This window comes from Sceloporus undulatus, chromosome 6, assembly GCF_019175285.1.
Source record: "Sceloporus undulatus isolate JIND9_A2432 ecotype Alabama chromosome 6, SceUnd_v1.1, whole genome shotgun sequence".
Classification (NCBI taxonomy): Eukaryota; Metazoa; Chordata; class Lepidosauria; order Squamata; family Phrynosomatidae; genus Sceloporus; species Sceloporus undulatus.
In genome coordinates, this window is record NC_056527.1 from 131799713 (window position 1) to 131824908 (window position 25196).

Sequence of the window (25196 nt, forward strand, 5' to 3'; positions counted from 1 at the left end):
TGTCTGTTGGTGTCGCAGCAGCAAAACAGCTTGACAGCTCTGCCTCCTGCCAGTTTTTCAGAGCCTGCATGATCCAGCATCCCAGGCTAACAAACATGTTGAGGGAATATTGAAGAAATGACTTTAGTATGCAGGTGCCACGCATGATTGCATTAATATAAACCTCCCTATTTTTATTATTTAAACAAATATACCCTAGTTCCCCTCAAAGATGCAAGTCTTGGAGAATCTTTTTGGACTGGTGGCCCCGAAATGACACCCACTTTTGCGGTGTAAGAAATCTTCCTTAGGCATCCCCAAGCTGGTTCAGCAAAATATTTCACCAGTAATATTCTACATGGGTCACTCACTGGTTTGTCGTGTCCAGTGCTGCCCTCCTTGACTCACAGAATCTGACATCTTCCCACGATGGCATAAATCCCATTGTTAGACCTGACAAAAGTAGACCCATTGCATTAATTGAATTTACTGTTCTGTTAATGCAGGACTCTGCAGTTAATTTGTTGAAACTACTGTAGCTGGAAGTAACCAACAGGATTCAAGCCTGTGATTGTTAACCTTCATGCTTCATCACCCAGTTTGCAGATAATCCTAGGCTGGCTCCACAAGAGCTCAGAACATCTGGGTGTCTTTTAGACCATCGCTTTTTTGACATCCCTTTACTTTAGCCCCTCTCCTGGCAGATTTCCTACTAATACAGATATTGCCAGGTTTTCCTTCGCCAACACCAGTTTTGGGATTATTTCTTGGCATGCACACTGCAATATTTCAAGCCAGGAGGTCATAATCTGTGGAAGGACTGTTGCTTTAGAGGCAAAGAAATGCCATTTGACAATGTGGAAGACAGCAGGACTGTTGTGGCAACTTCCATTTAGTGTTTTCTCTGGCCATGCATCATAGAGCCACAGTGATGCCCAGAAGAGTTTTAACAGCACAAAATCCAAATATCCCTGCACTCCATTTGGCTCTACTTCCTCTCCATCATCTGCATTTCAGATCTTCTCATTTCCGCCATTCCTTATCCTCATGTTCCATTGAATGTGTTGGATAAGGTCCAAGGAAGTAGGAATAACAACTCAGACCTGAGAAGTATGCATTTGAGTTCCTTTGTGTCAGAGCCAGGAAATTTTAGCTTTTTTTGGACCACAACTTGGAGAACTCCCCAGCCACTATGGACAATACTCATGTTGGTTGGTAGATTCTGGGAACCGTAGTTCATAAAATAGCTTCTCCAAGTTCTGATCATTTTCTTTTGGATGCCTTATATTCTGCAGAATGTGTTTTCATCTACTGACTACTTGTTGTAGATTAGTACATTTTAAACAGATGGATACAAGAGAACCCAATGTGAATGGACCAAATTCGAAAAGAAAACCCTGTCGCACAGACAACACCAAAATCTTAAAGAGAAGAATGAAACGTAACATTTTTACCAACAGTGTTGAGGATTCCCTTTAGCAGGTATTTTGCAGTTTGAAGAAGTGTAGAATGGAAGGTCCTGCAGTTGGAGATGCTTTGAATTTTTTTAACGATTAACATTTCTTGAAATGTCTACCTTCCCACAGGATCAGGAATTTGGGTACCACCATTAAGTTTCCTAATGTTTTGGTAATCCTTGAAGTAGTGAAGCTACTTAAACAAATGGCTTCTGTTTAAGTTTTCTCCTGGCCTAGAGGAGCCAATGCGGTGCATTCTCCTTATATAGTGACCAGACGTCTTTAACCAAAAAGGTGTTTAAGAACTTCCCCACTTCTTTATGTCTTTCCTTGCCAATGGGATTTTGTGGTTCCACTGAAACCATAATTAGTGGTTTTTTAACAATCCAAAAGCACAAAGGGGGAAAGTGTTTTAGAAATTTGGGAACAGGAGTTTTGGAGTGGGAGTGCACCCACATGGCTAAAACTTCACAATACGAAGGAAATTACATTAGATATTCGGTTTCTCTTGTCTTAGAAAGAGTATTCAGTTTTCTTTTTGATGCTTTTCTATTACACACCTATCCCCAAAGACTAAAATAAATAAAATGAAGGGCTATATACCTCAGAGTGATTTAGAACCACTTGGAAGCAAGCCTTCCTAGTTTCAATGAAACTGCTAGAGAGATGACTCGAACGCCAGCTGATGCCCGTGAACAAAATTGGTGTTGCTCTTTTCTAAAGCTTTAGAAAATAAACCTTTCCCTCCTACAGCCAGTTTTTGAGGTACGATGACCCCATAGTTTAGGTCAGGTAGCATTAATGTATCCACAGTAAAATGGAAAAGGCATAGGAATCAGAGCTGTTACTAGAACTAAGCAGAAATATTAACTTTTGCAGTGCTTTTAAAATAACCTAGATGTAACCAGGTGTCTACTAAGAATTTCTTAGCTGGAGTCTTCGACTTGCTGGGTGTGTTAGGTGAAGCTATTTGCAATGTGTTTTCTGTCTTAAAACCAATGACCAGAAAATGAAGCTGGTTCCTTATGAGCTCTTGTGTTGCTCGGAGAGGTCCATGGTTTCTTTCCAAGGTTTGTGTTGCCAAAGTGTGTATGAATGAAGTTGACCGGACATTTCTTGTATGTCAGCCATTTTGTTCTGAACAATGTCCAAGCGAGAGGAAGCATGTCTGTGGAGGGTGAGAAATGCATGAGGGGGGCATGATCAACCTGGGCAAAACCAGGTGGATTTCCTCCAAATATATATATATATATAACCCAACGATACCCAATATTTCGGACTGAAAGAGGGATCTTGAGTGCTCCCTGAATTATCATTGTCATTATTCAGGGAGGGCATCCTCAAGAAAGGAGGGGGTTACTAAAAAAAAGATGATTATGACTTTGGGTGCATGCAAAACTTGAGTAGCTGCCCACCATGACTTGGAGCAGCTATGCATGAGCACATTGAGAGCACGGACATTTAACTCTTCAGTTGTTGAAACCTTAAAACACTGGGATTTCACTATGTGCTTCTCTCCCCCCGCGCCCTTCCTCGCACTCTTCTGCATTCATTTTCAGACTTCTAATAACAGCATGTTCATGGCTGAGGCTTGCGCTTTGGCTGCGCATCAGGGGCTTATTTTTAGCACCAGCTTCCCTCCGGTTCGCATTCATCCGGCAGTGCGGACAGGCACCTTTTGGAAAACTTTAGGTTTCCCTAGGTGAGCAGAACAAGCAGGATAGCTCTGTTGGATGGAGAAGAGGTTTCCCCTTGGTTTCTGCATGCCACCTTTCCCAAAGAATTGGATGGATCCCTTTTTCTTTGCAAAATGAATAAGCCTCTCTAAAACGTTGGTCCCATCGCTCAAGCATTGTTGTTGTCTGATGTGAAGTCAAAGGCTTTCATGGCCGACATCCATAGATTTTTGTGGCTATGTTCTGGAAGAGTTTATTCCTGACGTTTCACCAGCATCTGTGACTGGCATCTTCAGAGACTGCTGCCATGGAAGACAGTTGGGTATTTATATAGAGACTGTGTGAGAGGAGTGGTTTCCATGTTGATCTGTGTATTGTTCTACACACTAAATTCAAGACCCAACGAAATGCAAATGAAAACCAGCCAGGGTCAGGGTTTTTCCCAGAAAACAATGGATCTCTAATTAAACAGACACAAATTCTCTTTGCATATCCTCACATCCTGAGACCTTGCCATTCACAACAACAGAACAATACACAGATTAACATGGAAATCACTCCTCCCAACCCAGGGTCACACAGTGTGTGTTTATGTGTATCCCCAACTCTCTTCCATGCCAGCATTCTCTGAAGATGCCAGCCACAGATGCAGGCGAAACATCAGGAATAAACTCTTCTAGAACATGGCCATATTACCTGGAAAAAAAACCCCCAAAAAAACATTGTTGTTGTCTGCTTGGCTAAGAGTAGCAACAGGGCACTTTCCCTTCCTTGCACTCCACTGGTTTGAGAAGAAGTCAGGAAGGGGGAGTTATAATAAAGTGGAGAGATGAGGGCATTGCCCCTCAAATAATAATGTTCCCTTTCCGCAAGGAAAATGTCTGGCATTGCAGAATGAGACACTGGAAACCGTTTGTGCCTAGAGCTCTTCCATTTGTTGTCTTCACATTCCCTTGTCCCATTTGTTGTCTTCCGTTTGTTGTCTTCATTTTGCCTGCCCCATTTCTTTGGAGGCCTAAACTGTATTTCTAAATTCTCAACTTAAGTTTTACAAATTACTGCAATGCTAGACATTTGGGCATGGAAGGAAACTTTCAAGGGGGAGTGTAGGATTCCTTTTGGGGTGGCAGTGTCCCCATCTGCCCCATAGCTGCACCTCTAGAGGAAGCAGAAGGGAAACCATTTTAAATTGAAAAACACATTTCAGTAATGCAGACAAGAGAGATGCCATGTGTAAATGCTCCAAGAGCAGTGACATGACTCCCAAGAGACATGTTTCATGTAACCAAATCCATTGACAGCCTCCATTTTGTTTCATGAAATAGGTTGATGTGAGACACTAATCCAGCTTCCCGACAGCTCTAGGATCACAATCCTTGCCCTCTTTTCTAAACCAAAAATGCATATTGCTTCTAAAATGCATTCTCAAGTCTTGAACGTTGCACAGAGGTGGGTTGATTTCATGCTGTTTCCAACATTTGAAAGGAAACCCACCAACTCTAAGTCTTCAGCTGTAGGGATACTGCAAGAGCATCCCTGCAGGACCAGCTTTTCAACAGCATTTCAGTCTGGAGATTGGATTCCAGCCATCACATTGTTTAAATTTGGGAACAAAATGTGTCTGTTGAAGTATCTTCAGTCAGCACCAAGGGAGAGATGGGAGATCGCTGTCATCCTCAAAGCTGATAAAAGAGATGTTGAGCAGGGAAGCAGGCTTTCCATGGGACAGGAGTGGCAGGTTAGCTGTTGCTTTTAAAGGAAATTAAAATCACCTAGAACAAGAAAGTTATGCAACCAAATAACTGCAAAGTAGCAGTTGGGCAAGTCACACTCTCTCATCCTCAAAGGCAAATCTCCTTCCGAACAAATCGTGCCAAGATAGATTAGTCATAGGGTCACCATAAGTCAAAAAGGACTTGAAGGAAATCCCCCCCAACAAGCAAAGCAAGTAGGCCATACTGATGAGAAATTGTGGTGGGATGAAAAGCAAGCAGCACTGACAGCTGGGAGAGAAGTTTGGATCCAAATTTAATCGTGTTTGGAATAGATCCTTTGAGGTCAGTAGGACTTAACTCTCCCAACTTGTCACATTGGTTTCAATAGGTCTACTGGAAGCAAAATTGAGTCTGGATTCGAGGCATAGGTTTTATCTGCTGTGTGAAACAACCTTTCTTTCCAGAATCATACTGTCTTAACTTGTGAGCCTGGGCTGTCTAGCTGTCTTTCAAAATCGGAGAAATTAATCCAGATTGCAGCGGTGATGGAGTGGGCTAGGATGGAGAGCATAATTGATCTATACCTTTATGCCATTTGTTTATTCAAATATCGATACCCCATTTTACAATTCATGGCATTGGTGAAACACTAGCTGGCCAAACCCAATCAATACAGTTATGAGCTGATGGACAGGAGCGATAAAACAGCAGACCGCCATTATTATACAGCTGTATGATGCGGCCCATAATGCAGGGGCTAAGTACCTTAAAGTTACCAAACCCTATCTGATCTTGCAAGCTAAACATGTCCAGCCTTGGCTAGTTCTTGGATAGGAGACCACAAATGAATCCTAGGTACTATAGGATGTATTTCGGAACAACAAACTGGCAAATTAAGCTGCTCTGATAGCCTTTAAGGCTGAAGGGAGGGGTATAAATACTATAATTAATTAATTAATTAAACACCTCTGGGTATTCCTTACCTAAGGAAACCCAGTGAAATTAACATAATTGGTGTCAGTCAATGGCTGGGAAAAACCTAAATACCTTCAAGGCCCCAGATCCTGTGTGATGTTGGAAGTTAAGCAGGGCCAACCCTGGCTGGTACAGGGATGGGAAACCATCAACAAATCTCAGCTGCTGAAGGGATCTTTCATATTTCAGAGGAAGGAACTGGCAAAACCACCTCTGAGTATTCCTTGCCTTAAAAAATGCTACGAAATTCATGGGGTCACCATCAGTCAACAATTGACTTGAAGACATATAGACACATCTACAAGGCCTAGAAACATCACACACACACACACCCTTCAAACACAGAGTCCCTTCCCATTTGAAAATAAAGGCCATTCAAGCTGGAACAGATGGGAAAGGAGTTGGGGGGGGGAGAGACAACAATCTTAGCCCTCCCCGTCTTTAACGCCAGACATATCTCAGAATCAACCACAAAAGAGTCTTGTACCATCTATGAAACTGACAAGTTTTATTTGGCGTAAGCAGTTTTGCGCGCCAAGGCTCTTGGTTGCTGTTGTTTTGCTGTGACGGAGTACAACGTAGGGCAGTTTCGGAATGATATTGCCTGAAATTAATTCTGATTTTAAAAAGAGAGAGAGATTGGAAATGCTTCTCTGGAAATCAATTTAGGAAGTAATGCATAATGGTGTTGTGCAAATGCATGTCTGGCGAAGGGAAGGAGAATAATACTCATTCCGACGCATGCATTCAGAGAGTTTCCCCCGTTCCTACCCAATTGATTTTAACTTCTTTAATTCCAAGTGACAAAACAATTGTGTGCGGTTGGAAAGTTAATTCTCATTTATTCTGAAAAAAATTTGCAGGGGAATGTGAGTGCTTTCTAATCAAAAATGAAGAATAAAGCCTTTTAATAGTCAAATGAAAAATGTAATAAGAAAACCCAAGACATAATTTGTGGCGCGTTGAAGATGCCTTCTTGTGCCGTTCGCTGACATTTTTAAGGCTACCGAGTGCAGATAGAAGAGGAATGTTTTAGAAATGTTCCGCTTCTTATGGTTGGGGATGGAGGGGAGTGGAAATAAAAGACCCTTTGCTTCATAAAAAATGCAGCATTGACCTTTTTACTTTTAAGAAAACATAGCGGTGGGTTATTTTTTTTTTTTTATGCTCTTATAGCGAAAGGAAAATTCTCAGAAAAGAAGCCACTCACAGGAGATAAGAATAGGAAGCCACTTTCATTGTAGGCCCACAAATGAGTCCACCGATGCTGTTTTCTGAATTGCTCTACTGGGTTTAGAGGTTGCTGGTATTGTCACAACAAGAGAAAAGTTTCTTTCTTTGGGATATAATTTGATCAGGAGATTCTGTTGGACTTTTGCAGCAATGAGCAACCTTGCAATCTGGGCACAGGAGGAGAGATCTGGAAAATCCCTGGTTCCCGATCCTCTCCTATTCCCATCCATGGCAAGCCTTTCCTAGATCCAAATTCTTCTCTGAATCTTCTATGCTTTGGATACAGTCCTTGCAAGCAACCCTTCCCATCAACTTCATGGGAAAGGCAGCTTCAAAGTTGGATACAAGTCTACCTTTTGCAATATATGTTTCACTGGGACATTTCTCGGAGAGGAGAAGGAGGAGATCATCACCATTATCCTTCCTTTTTCCTAGTTTGGAGCTCAAGGCAGGTCATGATAATTAAAACATAGTTAAACATTAACAGCAAGCAAAAGTTTAAAATGCACCTAAACCATCATAACGTGGAAAGATTTTGAAAAATAACAACTAATAAAAAGTCGGACACATTCTACCAGATCTCTTTTCTCTGACAAATCCATTCTCAAAAGGCCAACCAGAATAGAAAGATAGCAAGGAGGGTTCCAGTCTACCCTTTCTAGGGTTGTGGATCTGTGCTCTGTGGCCATTCTGCTTCTGCTAATTGTTTTACTAATTGCAGTGGTAACAAGTAGGCATAGGGCTACTCAGAAGATACAAGCTGCTCTGCTGGTTACTATGGTGCAAAGAATGGTGTTGCTGGTATTGCGTGCCTTCAAGTCATTTCTGAGTTACGGCGATCGAAAGGCAGACTTATCACAAGGTTTCTTGGCAAGATTTGTTAAGAGGGGGTTTGCCTTTGCTTTCCCCTGCAGCTGAGAGAGTGTGACTTGTCCAAGGTCAGCCAGTGGGCTTTTATGACCAAACAAGGATTCAAACCCTGGTCTCCAGAGTCATAGTCCAATGTTGAAGCCACTACACTGTGCTGACTCTCAAGAATTATGTAGGTATGCTAAAAACATGGGAGTTGGGCTCCTGTTTTCATAGCAATACCTGGGTTCCTAGGGATTGGGAGAGTTATTCCCACTAAGTCACAGGTGATCTACTTATGCAGTGCAAGATCTACTTGTGCAACACCCATCCGCTCAAGTCTTTCCTTGCAGAGATGCATTTTTAGTCCCCTATTCAGCTTGAACTGAGCCATTATGCAACTACAGCTCCGTTGTCTTCAGGAGACACCAGGACTTCAACACTGTGCAGGAACCAGCTTGCAATTTTACACCTGAGCAACTAGCTTATGGTCTGCTCTGTGTTGTACAGCAGGGGCAGGTAGCTCTTGTTTTGCCAACCAATTGCAGGGAAGTCAGCAAAATCCTTTAGGGCTTAAACAAGACATAGCATGGCATTCAGAAAATTAGGGAGGGCATGCCTATTACCCTCCAGTGAGTTTCTGATTCAAAGGAGTGTCCCAATAAATCTGCTTTCTGCAAGGGAAGGAATTCAGGGGGTCTTCATCTTTTACAACATGAGTAAGAATTTGGAGGAAGGGAGAAAGTTGAGCAGCCCACACTTATGGTTCTGTGGGGCTTTTCTTCTTTTTGAGTTAAAAACAAATGCTGTGCCTTCGGGAGAAAAGGCAATGGGAACTTGTCTGTGACATCCTATTTGATTCTCAGTTCAACCACCTTTTTCTCTTATGCGCTGCCCATAGCCTTTGGCTGAGGAATCTGAAAATGAATTGCATCCATACAAACCTCCAAAATGAATTGCATACTCGCACACGCCAAATCATTTTGAAACAAGCAGGGAAACAGCAGCTGTGAAAGTGGAACAGCTTTGTATTTTGCTAACAAGAAAGCATCCTTGCCTTATCAGCTTTGAGATGACTTTCCTGAAACAGATATCTTGAGAAGTCTCAAAATGAGTCTATGAGTTTTCCACCCCGAATAATAATAATAATCAAATATATACAGCTTGCAGTTTCTTCTGCTGTTGCTGTAGTTTTGAAAAGCGTGGTCCAAAATAGCTCTGCACTGATGTCTTAGTTGGCATTGGCAAAAGATTTGCATTCTGCACCAAAATCTGGAATTGTTTCTTACTTCTTAAATAAATGTATGTGAAGTCCTAAGTGGAAATGTCAACTAAAGAGGGGGCTTTATTTTGTCTATGTGAAGGGAGAGTTGCATGCCATGGCGAATGAATGGTTTTGAATGTCCACATTCATGTTTTTGTGTGTGCTTTTAATGGTGCCGACCAAAAAAGATCTTTCTGCTAAGCCTGTTGGTTGGTTTTAAAGAGGCAAAACAAACCCACCCTCCCCACAAAAAAATAAATGAAGAAATATGTTAAGTGATGGGAATGCCTCATTTTGCAAGCTAATTTGGAGCGCAAGCTTTTGTCGGAGGGCAAGAGACTGGCTCTTTGTTTTGTTTTTATGTCCAATTCTTTCCTGAGCAATTCACCCTCTGTTCTTAAGTGTTTTGTTTTCTCGTCCCTTGAGGAACGCAAAGAAAAATGAGTTTGTTTTTTTACTTGTAAGGCATTACTCAGTTGCCCAATTCTGCTGAAGAACTGGACTATGGAGATCTCTCAGGTAAGGGCGAGCCTTTAGGTTAAGCTAAACATGTTTGTGTTTTTTGTCCGTGGGTTGGCTTCTCCCCTTTCCTTCTTCGCATCCTGGCTGGTTTGTCTTTTGGTTTGTTTGGTTTGTTTGGTGTTCAACATTATGCAAAGATCAACATTATGCAAAAGGCAGCATCCCAAATGGTCCAACCCAGAGGTGGGCTTCTCTTTCTTTTTGTACACTGGATGTTGGCATGAATGAATTTCCCAATGTGCAAAGCAGCCTTCAAGAGTATTTTGAGGGTTGGGAGGAGGAGGAGGAGGAGGGGAGGCAAGGAAAACATGAGGGACGTATATTACAGGTTGTCTGGTAGCTGGTGAAAGCTCCGTTGCTAGAAATAGGAAATCTTAATTAGAAGATGATTCGGTTGAAATTCTGTCACACTTGCAAAGGGTGTTAGATTTGACTCGAGGAAGGGAGGACGTCTCACCTGCCACTTTGGTTCTCCATCTGGGTTTCCTGGGACTGGATTGCTGGAAGAAGGAAGGAGAGGGCAATTATATCATGGTGGACCAGTCTGCGAATTAATCGTAACATCAACCGTGGGTTTGCTTCTTGTTCTTTCTCCACAGCAGATTGATCTGGGGGAATAACGTTGCAGGCCTCTCCGTTGTAAAAACCATTAATTACAGTGTACCCTGTCTCTCTCTCTCTCACACACACACACACAAACACACATGCACTTAAATCAGTGGTTCTCAACCTTCCTAATGCCGCAACTTTTTAATACAGTTCCTCATGTTGTGATGACCACATAAAATTGGTTCCTAAGACCATCGGAAATATGTGTCTTCCGATGGTCTTAGGTGACCCATATGAAAGAGCCATTCCACCCCCAAAGGGGTCGCAACCCACAAGTTGAGAACCGCTGACATAAATGATGGTTGGGTGCTTTATGAGGATTATCCCATACCTTCCCAACTGTGTTATGATGTTGACTGGTGCTTTGTCCAGAATTTCTAACCAATGTACTCCATGGATAAATGGGTATCAGAACCCTTTGCTTTCTACATTCCCCACATACACATTGGTTGAAGTATCTTTTCTAATGGGAACTTGGCTAATCTGCTGTAATTGCGTAGCACGAAAGGGTCCCAAGTATGAAATTATTGACCTGGGTAGAAGAGGCAGGTATTGAAAGGGTTCTTTCCAGTTGGGGCAGATGCAGGTCCTGTGCATGAGGAGATGATGGGTAGGTTGGATAATCTACCTAGGAAGGTGGTGGTCTATTTCTTTGGGGGTCTTTAAGCAAAAGTTGGATGGCCATCTCTTAGGGTTGCTTTCATTGTGTATTCCTGCATTGTAAAAGGTTGAACCTTGCAGCTCCCGCTATGATTCTGGAGGAAGAATCAACTTCTCCTCTTCTCCCGCAACTGGGAAGTATTGGTTAGGCATTGTTCCTTGGTCTGTCTGTTTGCTCCACCTCTGTGCTGAGCGAAATGTGCCCCCCCCCTTTCCAAACAAGAGAAATGTAATGCATCAAGAAGAAACTGGCTTGTGCTATTTCCAAAATAGAAAAAAATAATAATAATAATGGCTGCCTCTTTTCTCCTGATATACGCAGCGTGGCGCCAGCCCCGTGAGCCAGGTCTCGTTGGGCCATATGAAATTGCAGTTGGTGGTCATACCCAGTCGCAAACCGGGAGAGACGGCGTATCCATTACGTGACACCAGGCTACAAATCTAGATTTTATTGGCATGATGATTTGCTCATGAATTACTTTCATGGTCCATCAAAGCCATTTGGAAGACTCATAATCTCATTTCTTTCCCTTGCCCCCTTATTCCCACAAGCAATTGGACACAGCAAAGTCCTCGCTGATTTCGGCTTCATGTCTCCATGCTGGGTTTAACCTCTCTTCTGCGACACTGAGCTGTTCAAACGGTTGGCAGGCTGTTGCGTAGAAGGAAATCTAGCAGGACCCTGCCATGCAATGCATGGAGATCGACCCAAACGTGTGACAGCCGCCTTCTTGGCATTGCCCCCTTTCATTTGCCACAATCCTTGTGGATTGTGGCCCCTGGTTGCACTTTGGGTGAAGACCAGGAGACAAGAGAGTTAAAGCCATGGCTCTGCTCTCCTTCCTTGCAACCATTTATCTGGAAATGTGACAAAAGCGACCATTTGTACACAACTTGAGACAATCTGGTTGCATATATTCCCCTCTCTTTCAGCGGGGCTGATCCCATTCTTAAGGTTTAACTCCAGATGCCTGAGTTGTAGAGCCCATTGCAATCAAAGTGGACCTGTGTAGCTTTTCCGTGTAGTTTGATTAACTAATCAAAAACTGATTAGCACCTTTGTTCATGGGGGATGCTGATTAATCAATTACTATTGATTGTAAGCCCGGCTTTGTTCTCTGGCACAGAGATGTCTGGAGGAGCAGCCAATAAAAATTGAGCACCTGTCATAGCGATTAAATTTATTAAAACAAAAATGCATTATTTTTTATGAAGCTATCTCGAAATGGGTCACTGAAGGGGAACGTATTGATTGAGGAAGGATGAACTCCTTGAATTTTGCTCGCTTAAATTAGAGACCAGATTCAATTATAATACAAGACAAACAGGTTAACACCAGCTTTAAACGGCCCATCGATAAATTACCATAGGTGCCGCGCACTTAATGCTAAACTGGGGTAATGAACAATATTATCTGTTCCTGGCGCTTGTGGGTCTCCATTTCGGTCTTCCTGAGTGATTACGGATATAAACACAGCCCTGTGTTTTAAAAATGACATGATGGCTGCCCTTAGTAGTATTGCACCCACTTTGAATAAGGCTCCCTTGCGCAGTCAATAAAATTTACACACCTGGGGGGGGGGGGGGCATTCAAAGCCATTCCACACTTGCGTTGTGTCAAAAGTCTCTTGTGCTCAGCGTCGCAACTGTGGCTGCATCCTTCTGACATTTTGTGCTGATTGAATGAGGTCTATGTTGCCATGACCACTGGCACTGGATAAATTTATATTATCTTATTTTATCTTACTTTTATTTTATTTGCATTCCTCCTTTCTCCTGGCACAGGACTCATGAAGGCTTACAACAAATTAAAACTGGGTAGAGATAAGATGTTAGTACACAAACATTTGGAGGGTTGGTTGTTTTTAAAGCACATAATAGAAAACGATAAAAGCACAACATACAGTTGGCCCTTGGAACTTGCGAGGGATCCGTTCCGGACCCCCCCCCCCCCCCCAGGTTCCAAACCCCATGCATATTCAAGCCCCATAGCCTTGAATGGGGTACGTGCATGCAGGGTGTGCATTGACGTTAATGGCCATCACCCCCTGTGGATTTTCAAGTCCATGGATCTCAAGTCCACAGACTTGAAGGGGCAATTGTACTCCTATTTAAACCTTTTGTGCCACATGAGTTATGAGCCAAAGTCCCACATTTAAAAAGTTTTTGATTGCTGGTGGAAAGAGAGCAAAGAGGGGAACAAGTAGACCTCCCATGGGTGGGATTTCCACAGATTAGGGGCAACCACCAAGAAGGTCCTCTTCCATGGACTCACCACACATGCTGGTGACGGTGGTAGGCCCAAGAGAAAGCACTTCCATGAAAGCTTGAAGCCTTTTTCACCAGTGTCCGCCTTCCTTCACCACCACAGTGCCCACAACTTTTCTTTTCCTATCCGCAGACTGATACCAACAACGGTCATTGTGGTGTAATGGTTTGAGTGTTGGAGTATGACTGGCAATGGATCCATATCCCCACTCAACCATGGAAACCTACTGGGTGACTTTGCGCAAGTCAAATTCTCTGAGAGAAAGGCAATGGTAGCACACCCGCTCTGAACAAATCATGCCAAGGAAACCTTGTGATGGGGTCGCCTTAGGTTTACCACAAGTCGGACATGACATAAAGGCGCACAGCAGCCAGTGCATTAGCAGGTTTCCAACTATAGTATCTGTGGCAGGCTTTACAATTGAGGCAGACAGGTTCTTATGGTTGAACGTCAAGCATAGCATTGGTCCTCCCAGTTTAGAGACCAGGTCCAAGATTTATACCCAATGCTTGTTGCAATGGAAGACGAAGATGGGAGAGACAGAGACAGACAGAGGCCATTTCATTGGAAACATGCCTCTGTGCCAAAGGTTTCAGGGCCACCCGTCATACATTTTTAAAACAAAATACCTTCTCAGCTTTGATGCCTCAACATCTATCACATAAAGCAAAACATTTACAAATGCTCGCCTATGTGTGTGTGTGGTTGAATCATCCTAGTTTTAAAAATTCATGTCCCTTTAGAAATAGAGGCGCTGTTAAAATTTCTGTAGGAAGGAGCCTTAAATCTAAATGTGCCCAAATTAACAGCAATGCTGAGCCTGCCCAGAAGAGATCCATCAGACCTTTGCTTTTATAGCACAAATGTGCCTGAAAGAAACCTCAGGCTGATCAGTTTAGCAAGCCCTCCCTCTTCCCCCCCCCCAATGGATCTTGGTCTCCATAACTTATCCCCCTCCCTGGGAAAAAAAGAGAAAGGTTAAACAAGGAGGAAACAAGGCCCTGTGGAGCAAATGTGTTAAATCATTGCAATAAAGCATCCCGTGTCCAGGGCTCCTTAAATACTTTGCTTACATTGCGCCTCAGGTATCAAAAACATATACTGTAATGTATTGTGCACCGTGCATCCAGAGCTCTAGCAAGCTTGCAAGGAAGAAACGGGGCTGGAGAAGCCTTTTTGTGACTGTCCAGATACCCAAAGCTAGGGGAAATGCCCTCTCCCACTTTCAACGAGGCTGTGTGCCTTCATTTGTATGCCTTCAGTTGCAAACGGAAAATGGAGGCACACAGCATGTCAGTCTTGGCCTCCTTACCTTCACTGCCCTGCCTTGATGCCAAGATGACAGGCAATTTGTTGTTGTGTGCCTTCAAGTCGTTTCTGACTTAAGGTGAACCTATCTTGGGGTTTCAGTGGGTTTCAAGGGCTAAGTGAGGAATTTGAATCCTGGTCTCCTAGAGTCTTAGTCCAGCACCCAAACCAATATACAATGCTGGCCCAGCTTGCCAATAGCAATGTTGCTGTTGTTTGTTGTTGTTGTTGCTGCTGTTGTTGTGTGCCTTCAAGTTGTTTGTGACTTATGGCAACCTTAAGGCGCACCTATCATGAGGTTTTCTTGGCAAGTTTCTTCGGGGGGGGGGGGTGCCATTGCCGTTCCCTTGAGACTGAGACTGATCTCCTCCTTTAATCCAAATCTCCCCCTCCTCCATGGTTGCAAGCCTCCATGACAGTGGTCCCCAAATTGTGCTCTTTAAGTGGATTTTGGACTTCAGCTCCCAGAATCCCAGACTATTGGCCAACCTGGCTGAGGCTTCGGGGAGCTGAAGTCCAAAATCTCTTACAGGGCACAGTTTGGGGACCACTGCCCCATGACAAAGCAGAATGGGGATGAGTTCTCTCCACCTCCTAGTAGCCTCCTAGTAATAAAAGCAGAGGGTCTGCTTGGGGACCAGTATCATGGAAATTTGCAACCATGGAGTAGGGGAAGATTTGGATTAAAGGAGGAGATCAGTGGTTGCCTGAAAACCCCATACCCAACTCTAATATAACTGGAAGGCACCAGTACTATCACTGGTCACCATCCCATCCTTGGACATACAAGTTTTGAGATGGCCCCTCTTCCTCTTCATCGCAGCTTCCCTCTCCTTTTGCCCACCTTTCTGCAGGCTCCTTGAAGGAAACGCCAACGTTCCTCCCAGCGTATATTAACATCTTAATGGAAACCCCGGCGCATGTATATGCGTTTACTGCTCTGTCTGACAAGAGGGAATTAAATGTCAGAAGGATTTGTAGCATCTATAATTGAATTGGTGCTGAGAAAAGCAAATCTTAAGGAAGAATAACACATTAGGATTAGCAAATAATGTGGCGTTTTGTCAGCGCCTGCCATAGAGCCGTGTCCCTCTTCAGTACTGTAAATGGGGGCTCTTACCCCCTCCTTGGTCCCTCTTTAGCTTAAAGAGACAATGTTAACTGGGGCGACCATTTTCGGCTGACACCTATTTTTAAGGTCAAATGTTTGTTTTGTAAAAAAAATATAGCCCAAACAGATATTATGGGATTTTTGTTTGATTTCTTTTCCTTCTTCCACTGCTTTCTTTGCTCCACCAATAAATTTTGATTGGCATCAATTGGTAGTTGGCTGTCCTTTGCATATCTTAATGCCCCCAGTACTCAAGAGGTTGCACATTTTGTAGGTGCTTCTCTCTCCCCCATTGAATTATTTTTCTTTTAAAAATAACATTTCACCACAGACCATAAGTACATAGATTTTTTGCAACTTGGGAGGTTGCAAAAATGGAGAGAAACCTGGATATTGCATCCGCTTTGTGCTTCTCTGCACGTCGTCCGGAGCATTTTTAGGAGGCAGCTGGGCAGCAGGTTGTATGGATTGCAACTTCTTTCTAAAAACCGCCAGTTCAATAAGCAGAGATAAGTCTCTCTTTCGGTTAGGAGTGCTATTTTTTGGGTACTTAGAAGACTTCAAAGGGAAAAGTGTTACATAAAGAAGTGAAAACGCCTGATCTAATATCTTGTGACACTCTGAAATAAAAATAATAATAAAAAAATGATATGCTTCCAGTAGCATCTAAAAATAAAGCCTCGTTCCATGATTGCATCTCAGCCCAGGACTACCAGCTGGTTTCAAAGTAGGTTGCCTTTTTTAAGGGGGGGAAGGAAGAGTTATTCATTTTCAGAAGTCGCTTGATTTTAAGAAGTTATATCCAGCCTTTGCATTCCTTCCCACTTAGAAATAAGCAAAAATATAAACCACAGGCATGAAATGTTTCTGAAGCTGTTTCTCTTTCTTCCTAAAAATGCACAACTAACCAAAGACATCTCAGGTGTAGAGATGCCTGTTGCTGCTACTGTAAGGCCCATATTTACGTGTGCAAGGTCCAGTTCTCTAATGGACTGGGATGTTTGCGCAAGAAGAGCGGGTTGCGAGTGTCACTGAGTACAGTCAGCCCTCCGCATTTGCGGCTTTGACTTTTGTGAGTTTGATTATTCACAGATTTGATTAATACAGTCAGCCCTCCATATCCACAGATGTTTTATCCACTGATTTTAATAATAATAATAATAATAATATTTAACGTATATCCCGCCTATTCCGATTAGGATCGAGGCGGCTTACAGTAAAAACCATCCGATACGTAATAAAACAACAGTACTCAGTAACCCCAAATTCTACCCTCCCCCCTAAAATAACAATTAAATCATGTATACATTGAAAATATACATAAAAATCAACAAAACTGAGGATCAAGTGCGGACTAGTCGGTGAGATGGGCTGGATGATGGTCGATGATTTTGATTCAGTGTCAGTGGGCGGCTGATATGCTATTCCAGAAAGGCCTTTCGGAAGAGACCTGTCTTGACAGCTTTTTTAAATCTGTCTAAGCTGGTAATATGACAGATCTCATCCAACAGGCCATTTTATTATGCCATTGTATTTAATGGGACTTGAGCATCCATGGATTCTGCTATCCATGGGGAGGGGGGAGTGTCCTGGAACCAAATCCCAGCAGATAACAAGAGCCCACTTTATGTTCTTTCTAGGAATCGCTAGGTCTTCCAGCACAACTCTGTGGTCAGCATATGCCAAATGTCATGCTAGAGATTCCTAGAGATAACATGTTTGCAGGCCCTCCTGTGCTCAGTAGAATAGAGGGCCAAGGCCATGTAAAGTCACAAAGGGAGTAGGTAGGGGGACCGGTACTCCAGTATTTCTCCATAGGAAGCCACCTAAGAGGATGCCTTGCAGAAGTGAGCAGTCCAGCAGCTCCTCACCACGAGTTTTAAGTTAATTAAAAAGCAGCAGCCATTCCTTCCCACGTTTGCAGGCAGGTTTGCAACTCCCCTCATTTTGAGATCTCCGTAGCAGCATCAGTCTATTATCCTTGAAGGCAAGAAGACGCTATTGACTCGCCTCACAGGTGCCGCACTCATTGGTTTGCAGAGTCGCAGAGCGTCTTCTGCGCACTGTAGTTAATTTTTAATTAACATGTGCGCACAAAGATGAGATACTTAGCCATGCACAAAATAAAATAAACTCAGCCCAGGCACTCTGCAAAGCTTCTGCTTTCGTAGAAAACAATTAAGAAAAATGTGAGTGCAGATCCCAGCAGATGAGGTGGCATTTAATAAACTTGCCCGGCCATGAGCTTCGCACGGTCGGCGTCGCACGGGCCTCTTTGGGAAGAAACAGGCAAACAAGGAGCCGAGGCTGTTGGCTTGGTGGGCAGCTGAACGGCAGCCATGAGAGCGCTTGGCAAGTCGGTGGCATTGACACAATATTTCAGTTGGTTGTGTTGTGGGCCAGATGCTCAGCTGTCGAAAATGAGTTGAATGCCAGGATGTGTCACTTCAGCTGTGCCGGGTGTATATCAATTGAGGGTCTGTTGCCCTTTGTTTCTGCCATTTTTGTGTCCATCCATTGCGGGCCTTGTTGGCTGAAAAGAATGCACAATCTTTATCTCTCTTTACGCACACGATGCAAAAAAATGTGTGGTGTTTTCCATTGAAATTGCTAAAGAAAGGATTGCTGCAAGCCATCCTTCCATATGTTCTATACTATACTGTTTCTATCAATACTTCCATCTCTTTATAGACCCCATTGAATCTGCAAGAGGCAGAAGAAATGGCAGAAGATGGTGTCTGAGGTCTTAGAGCAAGGAGACCCATAGAGAAACCCAATAACATTTTGGTTAGCCAGTCAGGGACATGGGTTTTGGCTGGTGTGCTTTTTGCTCTTTTCCACTTGCATGGTAGCCCATCTTCCCTAAGTGGAATTTGACAACACCAACTTCTTCTTCCAACATCCAAGTATCCATAAGGAGATGGGTGAAGGAAGAACCTCCAGATCCTAGGATATGGCAGCATCTCAGTCACAAACACAAACACACATTGTTCTGTGGCAGCTTGAGAAGACAAAACATCAAGGGCATCCCAACGGAGACAAGACAGTGACCTGGACTGAGGGTCCTTCTTGTGATGCTGAGGATGGGATAGTCAACCAAGCAACTCAACAAGGCCATTTTAAATGGAGGGACATATTTTTGTCTTTCTCGTGTAAACATCCACGCTGTAGCTTTCTCTGAAATAAACTCAGCTCCTCAGCCGAGAAGGATAAGAGATCAGCCTTTTTGTCTTTGGATCTGAAGCTCTTAGGTCCTTCAAGATGAATTGCATCTCTTGGATTGAGGAACTCTTTTCCTACTGCCTGCTTTCCAGGCATCTCTGCCTTCTGTTGCAAGAGATGCCTAACAGCATTTCCCTCCTGCTAGTCACTCATGTATTCAGAGATACCTGGCAGAGCATACCTGCCCTTGTTTCTCAAGGCGGTGGTCTCCTAGATCATGATACACTTGCCCTGATAGTGCCTTTACATTGTCTCTATGGAGTGTGTCATATACCTATTTAAATGTCTTGAGGATAAATAAATGTAGGAGATGATCCCTGAACCATTTAATTTTTCCCCAATACTTTTTATTGAAAAATTATACATAAAATACAAATCTTCTATTCTATTATTACAATCATAAAATTAACTACTAATCTACTCACTCTTAAACACTTAATCTGTGGGCTAGTACACACCGGCGGTGAAACACCGCCCGCTTTGCTGCGCAGCATTGCTGCAGCAACCAAACCGCGGGGCAACGCTGCGTAGCATAAAGAAGCCACCTAGAGCAGCTTCTTTTTTGTGGTGTTGCAAGTAGGAAGGGGCGTCACCTTGATGCCACTTCCTGCTAGTGACGTCTGGTTGCTGTACAGTGGCGGCAGTGGCATCATGGCAGCCCCCATGTGGATAGGAGGCCGCCACGATGTCGGCATCCGTACATACTAGGGTTTGGGAGCATGGGGTTGCTGCGCGCTCCCGAACCCTAGTATCGGTGGTGCCACACTGCTTTTGGCCAGTGTGCACTGAGCCATTGTGTTATAACATTCCTAATGTCTTTTTCCATTCAATGATAATATTTTATCTACTAAGCTTTCTCAGTTTTCTTGACAATGAATCCTATTCCTTCAAAATAAGCCTTGTTTGTCTTTGTTTTTCCGAATCAGAGTATTCATCAAGAGTTCCTCGGCACAATTTCACATTACAACTGTTACTCTTTCATTATTTTAGCTCTTAATAATATCTTAGTTTCTTTATTCTCTAACTTGCTTTATCATTGCCAGTGCTTTCTGCAAAACTATGTATTCGGAAGCCCTGGTGGCGCATGGAGCCCTGGTGGCGCAGTGGTTAAATGCCTGTACTGCAGCCATTCACTCAAAACCACAAGGTTGCGAGTTCAAGACCAGCAAAAGGGCCCAAGCTCGACTCAGGCTTGCATCCTTCCGAGGTCGCTAAAATGAGTACCCAGACTGTTGGGGGCAAATTAGCTTACTTGCTAATTAGATTACTTGCTGTTCACCGCTATGATCTTTGGAATAGCGGTATATAAATAAAACAAATTATTAAATTATTATTATTCTTCACCTGTGTTTTCTGTATCTTTATTATGATTTAGCAATAAGGTTAATCTGTCCATTTGTTGCATATCCAGTACAGTACTTTCATTAACCAGCCATCTAACGTTGAGAGTTCTGTATTTTCCATACTTGTCCTATCACAATTCTTGCTGCTGAAGTCATGTATAACAAAATCCTCCACCATTTCCTTTCTATATCTGGAGGTAATATAGTAGGATTCAGTAGGTTGCCGCTGACCTGAATCCACTTCTCTGCTCTGATTACGAACCTAGGTGTCCGCCACTCCAGTTTGCGTCTGCGTCAGGGAACCCTCTGAAAGTCTCTCCTCTTAATTGAAACTGGTTTTAATTAAACTGCACTTTGCAGCAGTCTTGGTCACGAGTTATTTACTGACATGCTTTGGCACTTAATCTTGGAACAGACTTGGAAATATCAATAGAAAGCATAAATTCCCCGGGCCCCTGGCTTGAAAGCGTTGTATCAGGTCTCACCTCCAAAAAAGCACCATTACCTTTAGCTGTCACGGATCTGTACACTTGATCGATAAACTTCAAATATTATCAGAGGCGGAGGGCTTCAGAGATTGGCTCTGTTCTTTGGAGGGAGGCTGAGATAAATCTTTCTTTAAAAATTGACTTGGAATTTGCACACTCGCTCTTCCTAGTGAAACACATTCCTCTTCGGAGCCGCAGGGGGGTTTCGGGGGGTTCGGATGGGTGGGACAGATTTATTGGCTGTGTGCTTCTTGTACTGAAAGATTTAAATGGTAAATCCTTCACATATGACTTCACAAATCATGTAAAGTTAAAAGAATTTTACCGTTTCTGTTGCTGCTGTGCTTAAATTGTAAGAGATGGCCGGTAAATCATTTTAATGGAGGTGTCACGGTTGAACTCAATAAAAAAAAGGTGGGGGAGGAGACCTGTGACAATGGTTTAGCTTCCGTTCCAAAATGTTAATGTATTAATCAACGAGAGAATAATTGTTTTTTTACTGCATTATAAATCTCGGTTGCCATTAGGATTGCAGCGAGGACTGTTGCAGCCACGTTCTTAAATTAAAATTGTTTACATTGCTATACATTAATTTTACACGGCCGTAGCTCATCCCGGGTGCATTTCGGAGTTTCTCCCCAGCCAAACAAGCCATTCCTCTCCAAACAGAAAGACAACCCATCAGGGGAGGAAGGGAGGGAAGGAGCTGGTCATGAAAGCAAATTAATTGCCCAGCAAGTGGTTAAATAAATAAAAATAAAGCAGCATACAATTATTGCTTACTATCTCTATTTGGTGAGGATTTTATGCCTGGTATCAAAAGCTCTTCCAGCCCTTTCATGATCACAGAACTGGCAAGAGGAAGCAGGGAGGGATATAAACCTTGTGGGAATTGTGGACCTAGCCTTTTGTGACTATCTCCTTCTTGAATCAGTAGTTTGAGAAGAGGATCCCCTTGTTGTTCCAGTTTTCTAAATGCATCCTATCATGCAAACAGCTATTTGAAGTCAATGGCGTTGGGTAGCTTCCATTATCATGAGGGTGATGAATCCACTATAGGCTTTAGAGCAGTGTTTCCCAAACTTTGGTCTCCCAAATGTTTTGGACTTCACCTCCCAGAATTCATGATTGTTGGCTAAACTGACTAGGCTTCTGGGAGTTTAAGTACAAAATATCTGGAGGACCAAAGTTTGGGAAACACTGCTTTGGAGCCAAGCCTCAAGGAATTCTCCACCTATTTTGTTGGCAAGGTTCAATATTCAGCACCCTTCAGTGTTCCTATTTACACCAAAGATGGATACATCAACAGGCTGACATGGAAGCTATCCATCGCCACCATTGGGATGGGCAGTGGGTTGAATTTCATCACAACAGCTCAGTAAAATATGTGGTACGTTGGTGTGGAAGGTTTCTTCTTCATTTTAAAGCCGTCTTGAGCTTCTTCTTCCATGTGCTTCCCTTTCCCTCTCCTCATGTATCCTGATTTGCACCATTACTTTTAGTAGCTGCTGCTGCTGCTGCTGTTTAGAAACTTATTGTTATTTATTATGAAGCATGTTCCAATGCATCTGAGCTTCTGGTATCAAACAGGATCCTCTGGTAAGGTTAAAAACAAGATGAGATTTGCTTTATTGTTACAAAGAAATCCATCTAAAAGAGGAAAGTAGATAGTCAACAGAAAAATACCTAAACTTAGTAGAAGAGTCCCTAGAGCTGACTCATGTTTGTGTGTATGTGGGGGAGACCTCCCCATGGAAGTCTTCTTGTTTCTCTGAAGAAGAGAAAACAAGGGGTTGTAAAACTTGATACTTGACTTTCTAGCAGAGAAGTGGGAAGGAGAGAGAAAGTGACCCTCTGACCAAGGAGCATAGAGAGAGAACAAGATGGGCAGTCAAGGAAGTTCCAAGCATTGATGCTTTCTTCACTTTCAACATGGTGCTCCCTTGGATCCCTTAGTGAACTAGCCAGTAGACCAGTTCAACAGAAGCTAAAGCCTTCCTGAATGCAACTCACCTGGATATGCCTGTTTTTGCTCCCCTGCCCCTTCACATCAAGGCCCCTGTAATAAATGCAAACAAAGTCCCAAAGGCCAGGGATTCAAAGCCATCATGGCTGCGGATGGTAACGCTGGCTGTTTTCTGATTGTGGCAGATTCCCGGGCGGGTGAGGAAAGCGCCATCACTGCCGTGGACCACGCCGTGATCGGTGGCGTTGTCGCTGTCGTAGTCTTTGCGATGCTCTGCCTCCTTATCATTCTGGGTCGATACTTTGCAAGACACAAAGGTAAGTAAATGGGCCGGCATACGTGATAAGCAAGGGGTAGTGATTCAGAGGTATGCCCCACTTTCGTTGCGGGCTTATTGATTCTGTGAGCTGTCAGTTTCATATTTGTAGCTGCTTCGTTCCCCTTGCACTTCATTTGGGGAAAAGCATTTCAGCCAACCATAAATCACAGAGGCTGTAGTTGTAGCCAGATTTGGCTACACAGTAATGTCACATCCAGACTGGAGGGAGAGCATGTATAGGAAGAGGTGTTAGGTGTAAGCCACGTGCTCTGACTACTATGCCACACTCTGTGATTGTGGTGAGCATAATGTCGCGGTTGCTTAACTCAGAGTATCTTCACTACTGCAGATACCACTGGTCCCTTGCCTCCCCTCAAGTACCTTTTGGTTTAGCATTGGTTGGGGCCACCTGTTCCCAAAAAAGGAGACTCCTTCAGGATATCTCACTTGGTTAGTTGGTCAGTTAATTGATCGGTCGGTCAGTTGGTTGCTTGGTCACTTGGTCAGTCGGTTGCTTGCTTGCTTGGTTGGTCAGTTGGTTGGGCATTCACTAGAGTCCCCTTAGGAAATCACATCTTCTTCCACTTTGTGCCCCTCTAGGTACCTACTTCACCCATGAAGCCAAAGGAGCTGATGATGCGGCCGACGCAGACACAGCGATCATCAACGCCGAGGGGGGACAGAACAACTCCGAAGAGAAGAAAGAGTACTTCATCTAGCTCTCTCTTGGTTTCCATGAGGCACCCCATCGTGGACCGTGACAGGCTCCGCATAGAAGATTAAAAAAAAGACAGAGATGTTGGAAGTTGCTACCAGCTTATGGCTCTTTTAATTTTGTCTCTTTCTGTCTCTCTTCTTCCCCAGCCTACCCTGCTTTTATTTCTTTTTATTTCCTCTTTCCAGTGCGGTTCATTTTCCTTTCGGAAACAAACGGCTGGCAAAGCGTGTGTGTGTGTGACGGGGGGCAGAATCGAGGAAAAAGCCCCCCCATCCCCACCCCGTGTAAAAAAATGTTCTCTGTAAAGTACACGCGGCTATTCGACACCTCCCTTTTTCTTGGGGTTTTAGAAATTCTCTGCCCAAGTCCAACTTGGATTTAGTTTAGTTCCCCATCATTTGCAGAAAATTCCGTGCCTTCTTTTATTTCTTCTTTCATTGGAGGGGAGGGAAGGGGAAGACGTGGCAAGCAAACGGTTTTAATCCCCCCCCCCATCCCAAACCTTCTTCGCCTCTTTTGGAAATTGTCTGCGTGCTGGGATTCCTTGGGGAAAAAATAAGGTTTCTTTTTCTTCTCCCCTTCCCCCTCTGCCCCAACTTTTGGTTTTATTTTTCTTTTCAATGTTTTATCTTCTTCCTTTTTTAAATAATAAACCCTCCTGGGTTGTTTTTTTGTTTTGTTTTTGTTTTGTTGTCGTTGTTTGAAAACTGTGTCATCAGAGGAGAACCAGCACACCTTAGATTTCATCGTTGGAAATTCAGTGTAATCATAAATCCATTCTACTCCCTTGTCACAAAAGCTTGGAAGAAGGAACTTTTTGCAGGAGAAATTGGTTGCGGCTGTCTGGGTTTTTCCTAGGGCAGCGAAGATGAAGAAGTGGGCTGGATTTGGGGGGGGGGGGGGAGGGGGGGGGACCCACGTATTGCTTTTCACCGAGATGCAGAAGCGTGGCAAAATCACCTGAGAGCAAAGCGCATCCCCCTTCCAGGCCTGACCCGAAGAGCTGAGTCCAATTTTATTTCTTTATCGGACCAACTCGCCCCTGTCCGGATGGGAGCCGGGAGATGGGAGCCACCATGAACCCGGTTCTTGCCCTTGACTGCCATGACAGATCGGGACTGGGTCTTTTTGGGCAGAGGCATCAAATTTGAGTTGTCATAGGAGGGGGGGGGGAAGAGGGATGGAGCAAAAATGACGTCCTGCTCTTAATAATTTCTGTTCCAAACAATCCCATCAATAGCTCCCGACCAGCCTCACATTGCTGTAATTTGCTGGAAATAAAAACGAAACGAACGAACAAAAATATCTTTGTTATGTGAAAAGAACGTGAATCGGCCAACGTCTTTCTTTTCCTCCAGTGTTGTTGTTCTTGTTCTTAATCCCCCCCTTGGTTTGCCTTCTTTCTCTCCCCACTTCCATCCCTTTTTTTACAAAGACATTTTTTCTTGTATTTGGTTAAAGAGGTCCTAGAGAGAGGCGCTCTCTGATTGCAGCCTGCAAGAACACTGTACAT

General features: G+C 43.5%; 1 protein-coding gene across 9 annotated transcripts in view; it reads left to right on the top strand.

Annotated features, from left to right (window-relative positions):
* The window catches only part of CADM1 (cell adhesion molecule 1), a 277005-nt gene extending 252019 nt beyond the window's left edge, over positions 1–24986 (top strand). For 5 of the 9 annotated variants that reach the window (XM_042470968.1, XM_042470967.1, XM_042470971.1 and 2 more), the window contains 3 exons: positions 9614–9667; positions 22832–22963; positions 23566–24986. In XM_042470968.1, coding sequence (XP_042326902.1) covers positions 9614–9667; positions 22832–22963; positions 23566–23684 — 305 coding nt within the window. In that variant the 3' untranslated portion in view covers positions 23685–24986. The remainder of the gene's footprint in view (positions 1–9613; positions 9668–22831; positions 22964–23565) is intronic. The other 4 variants (XM_042470970.1, XM_042470969.1, XM_042470973.1 and 1 more) reach the window with 1 other exon arrangement.
* The last annotated feature ends 210 nt before the right edge of the window (positions 24987–25196 follow it).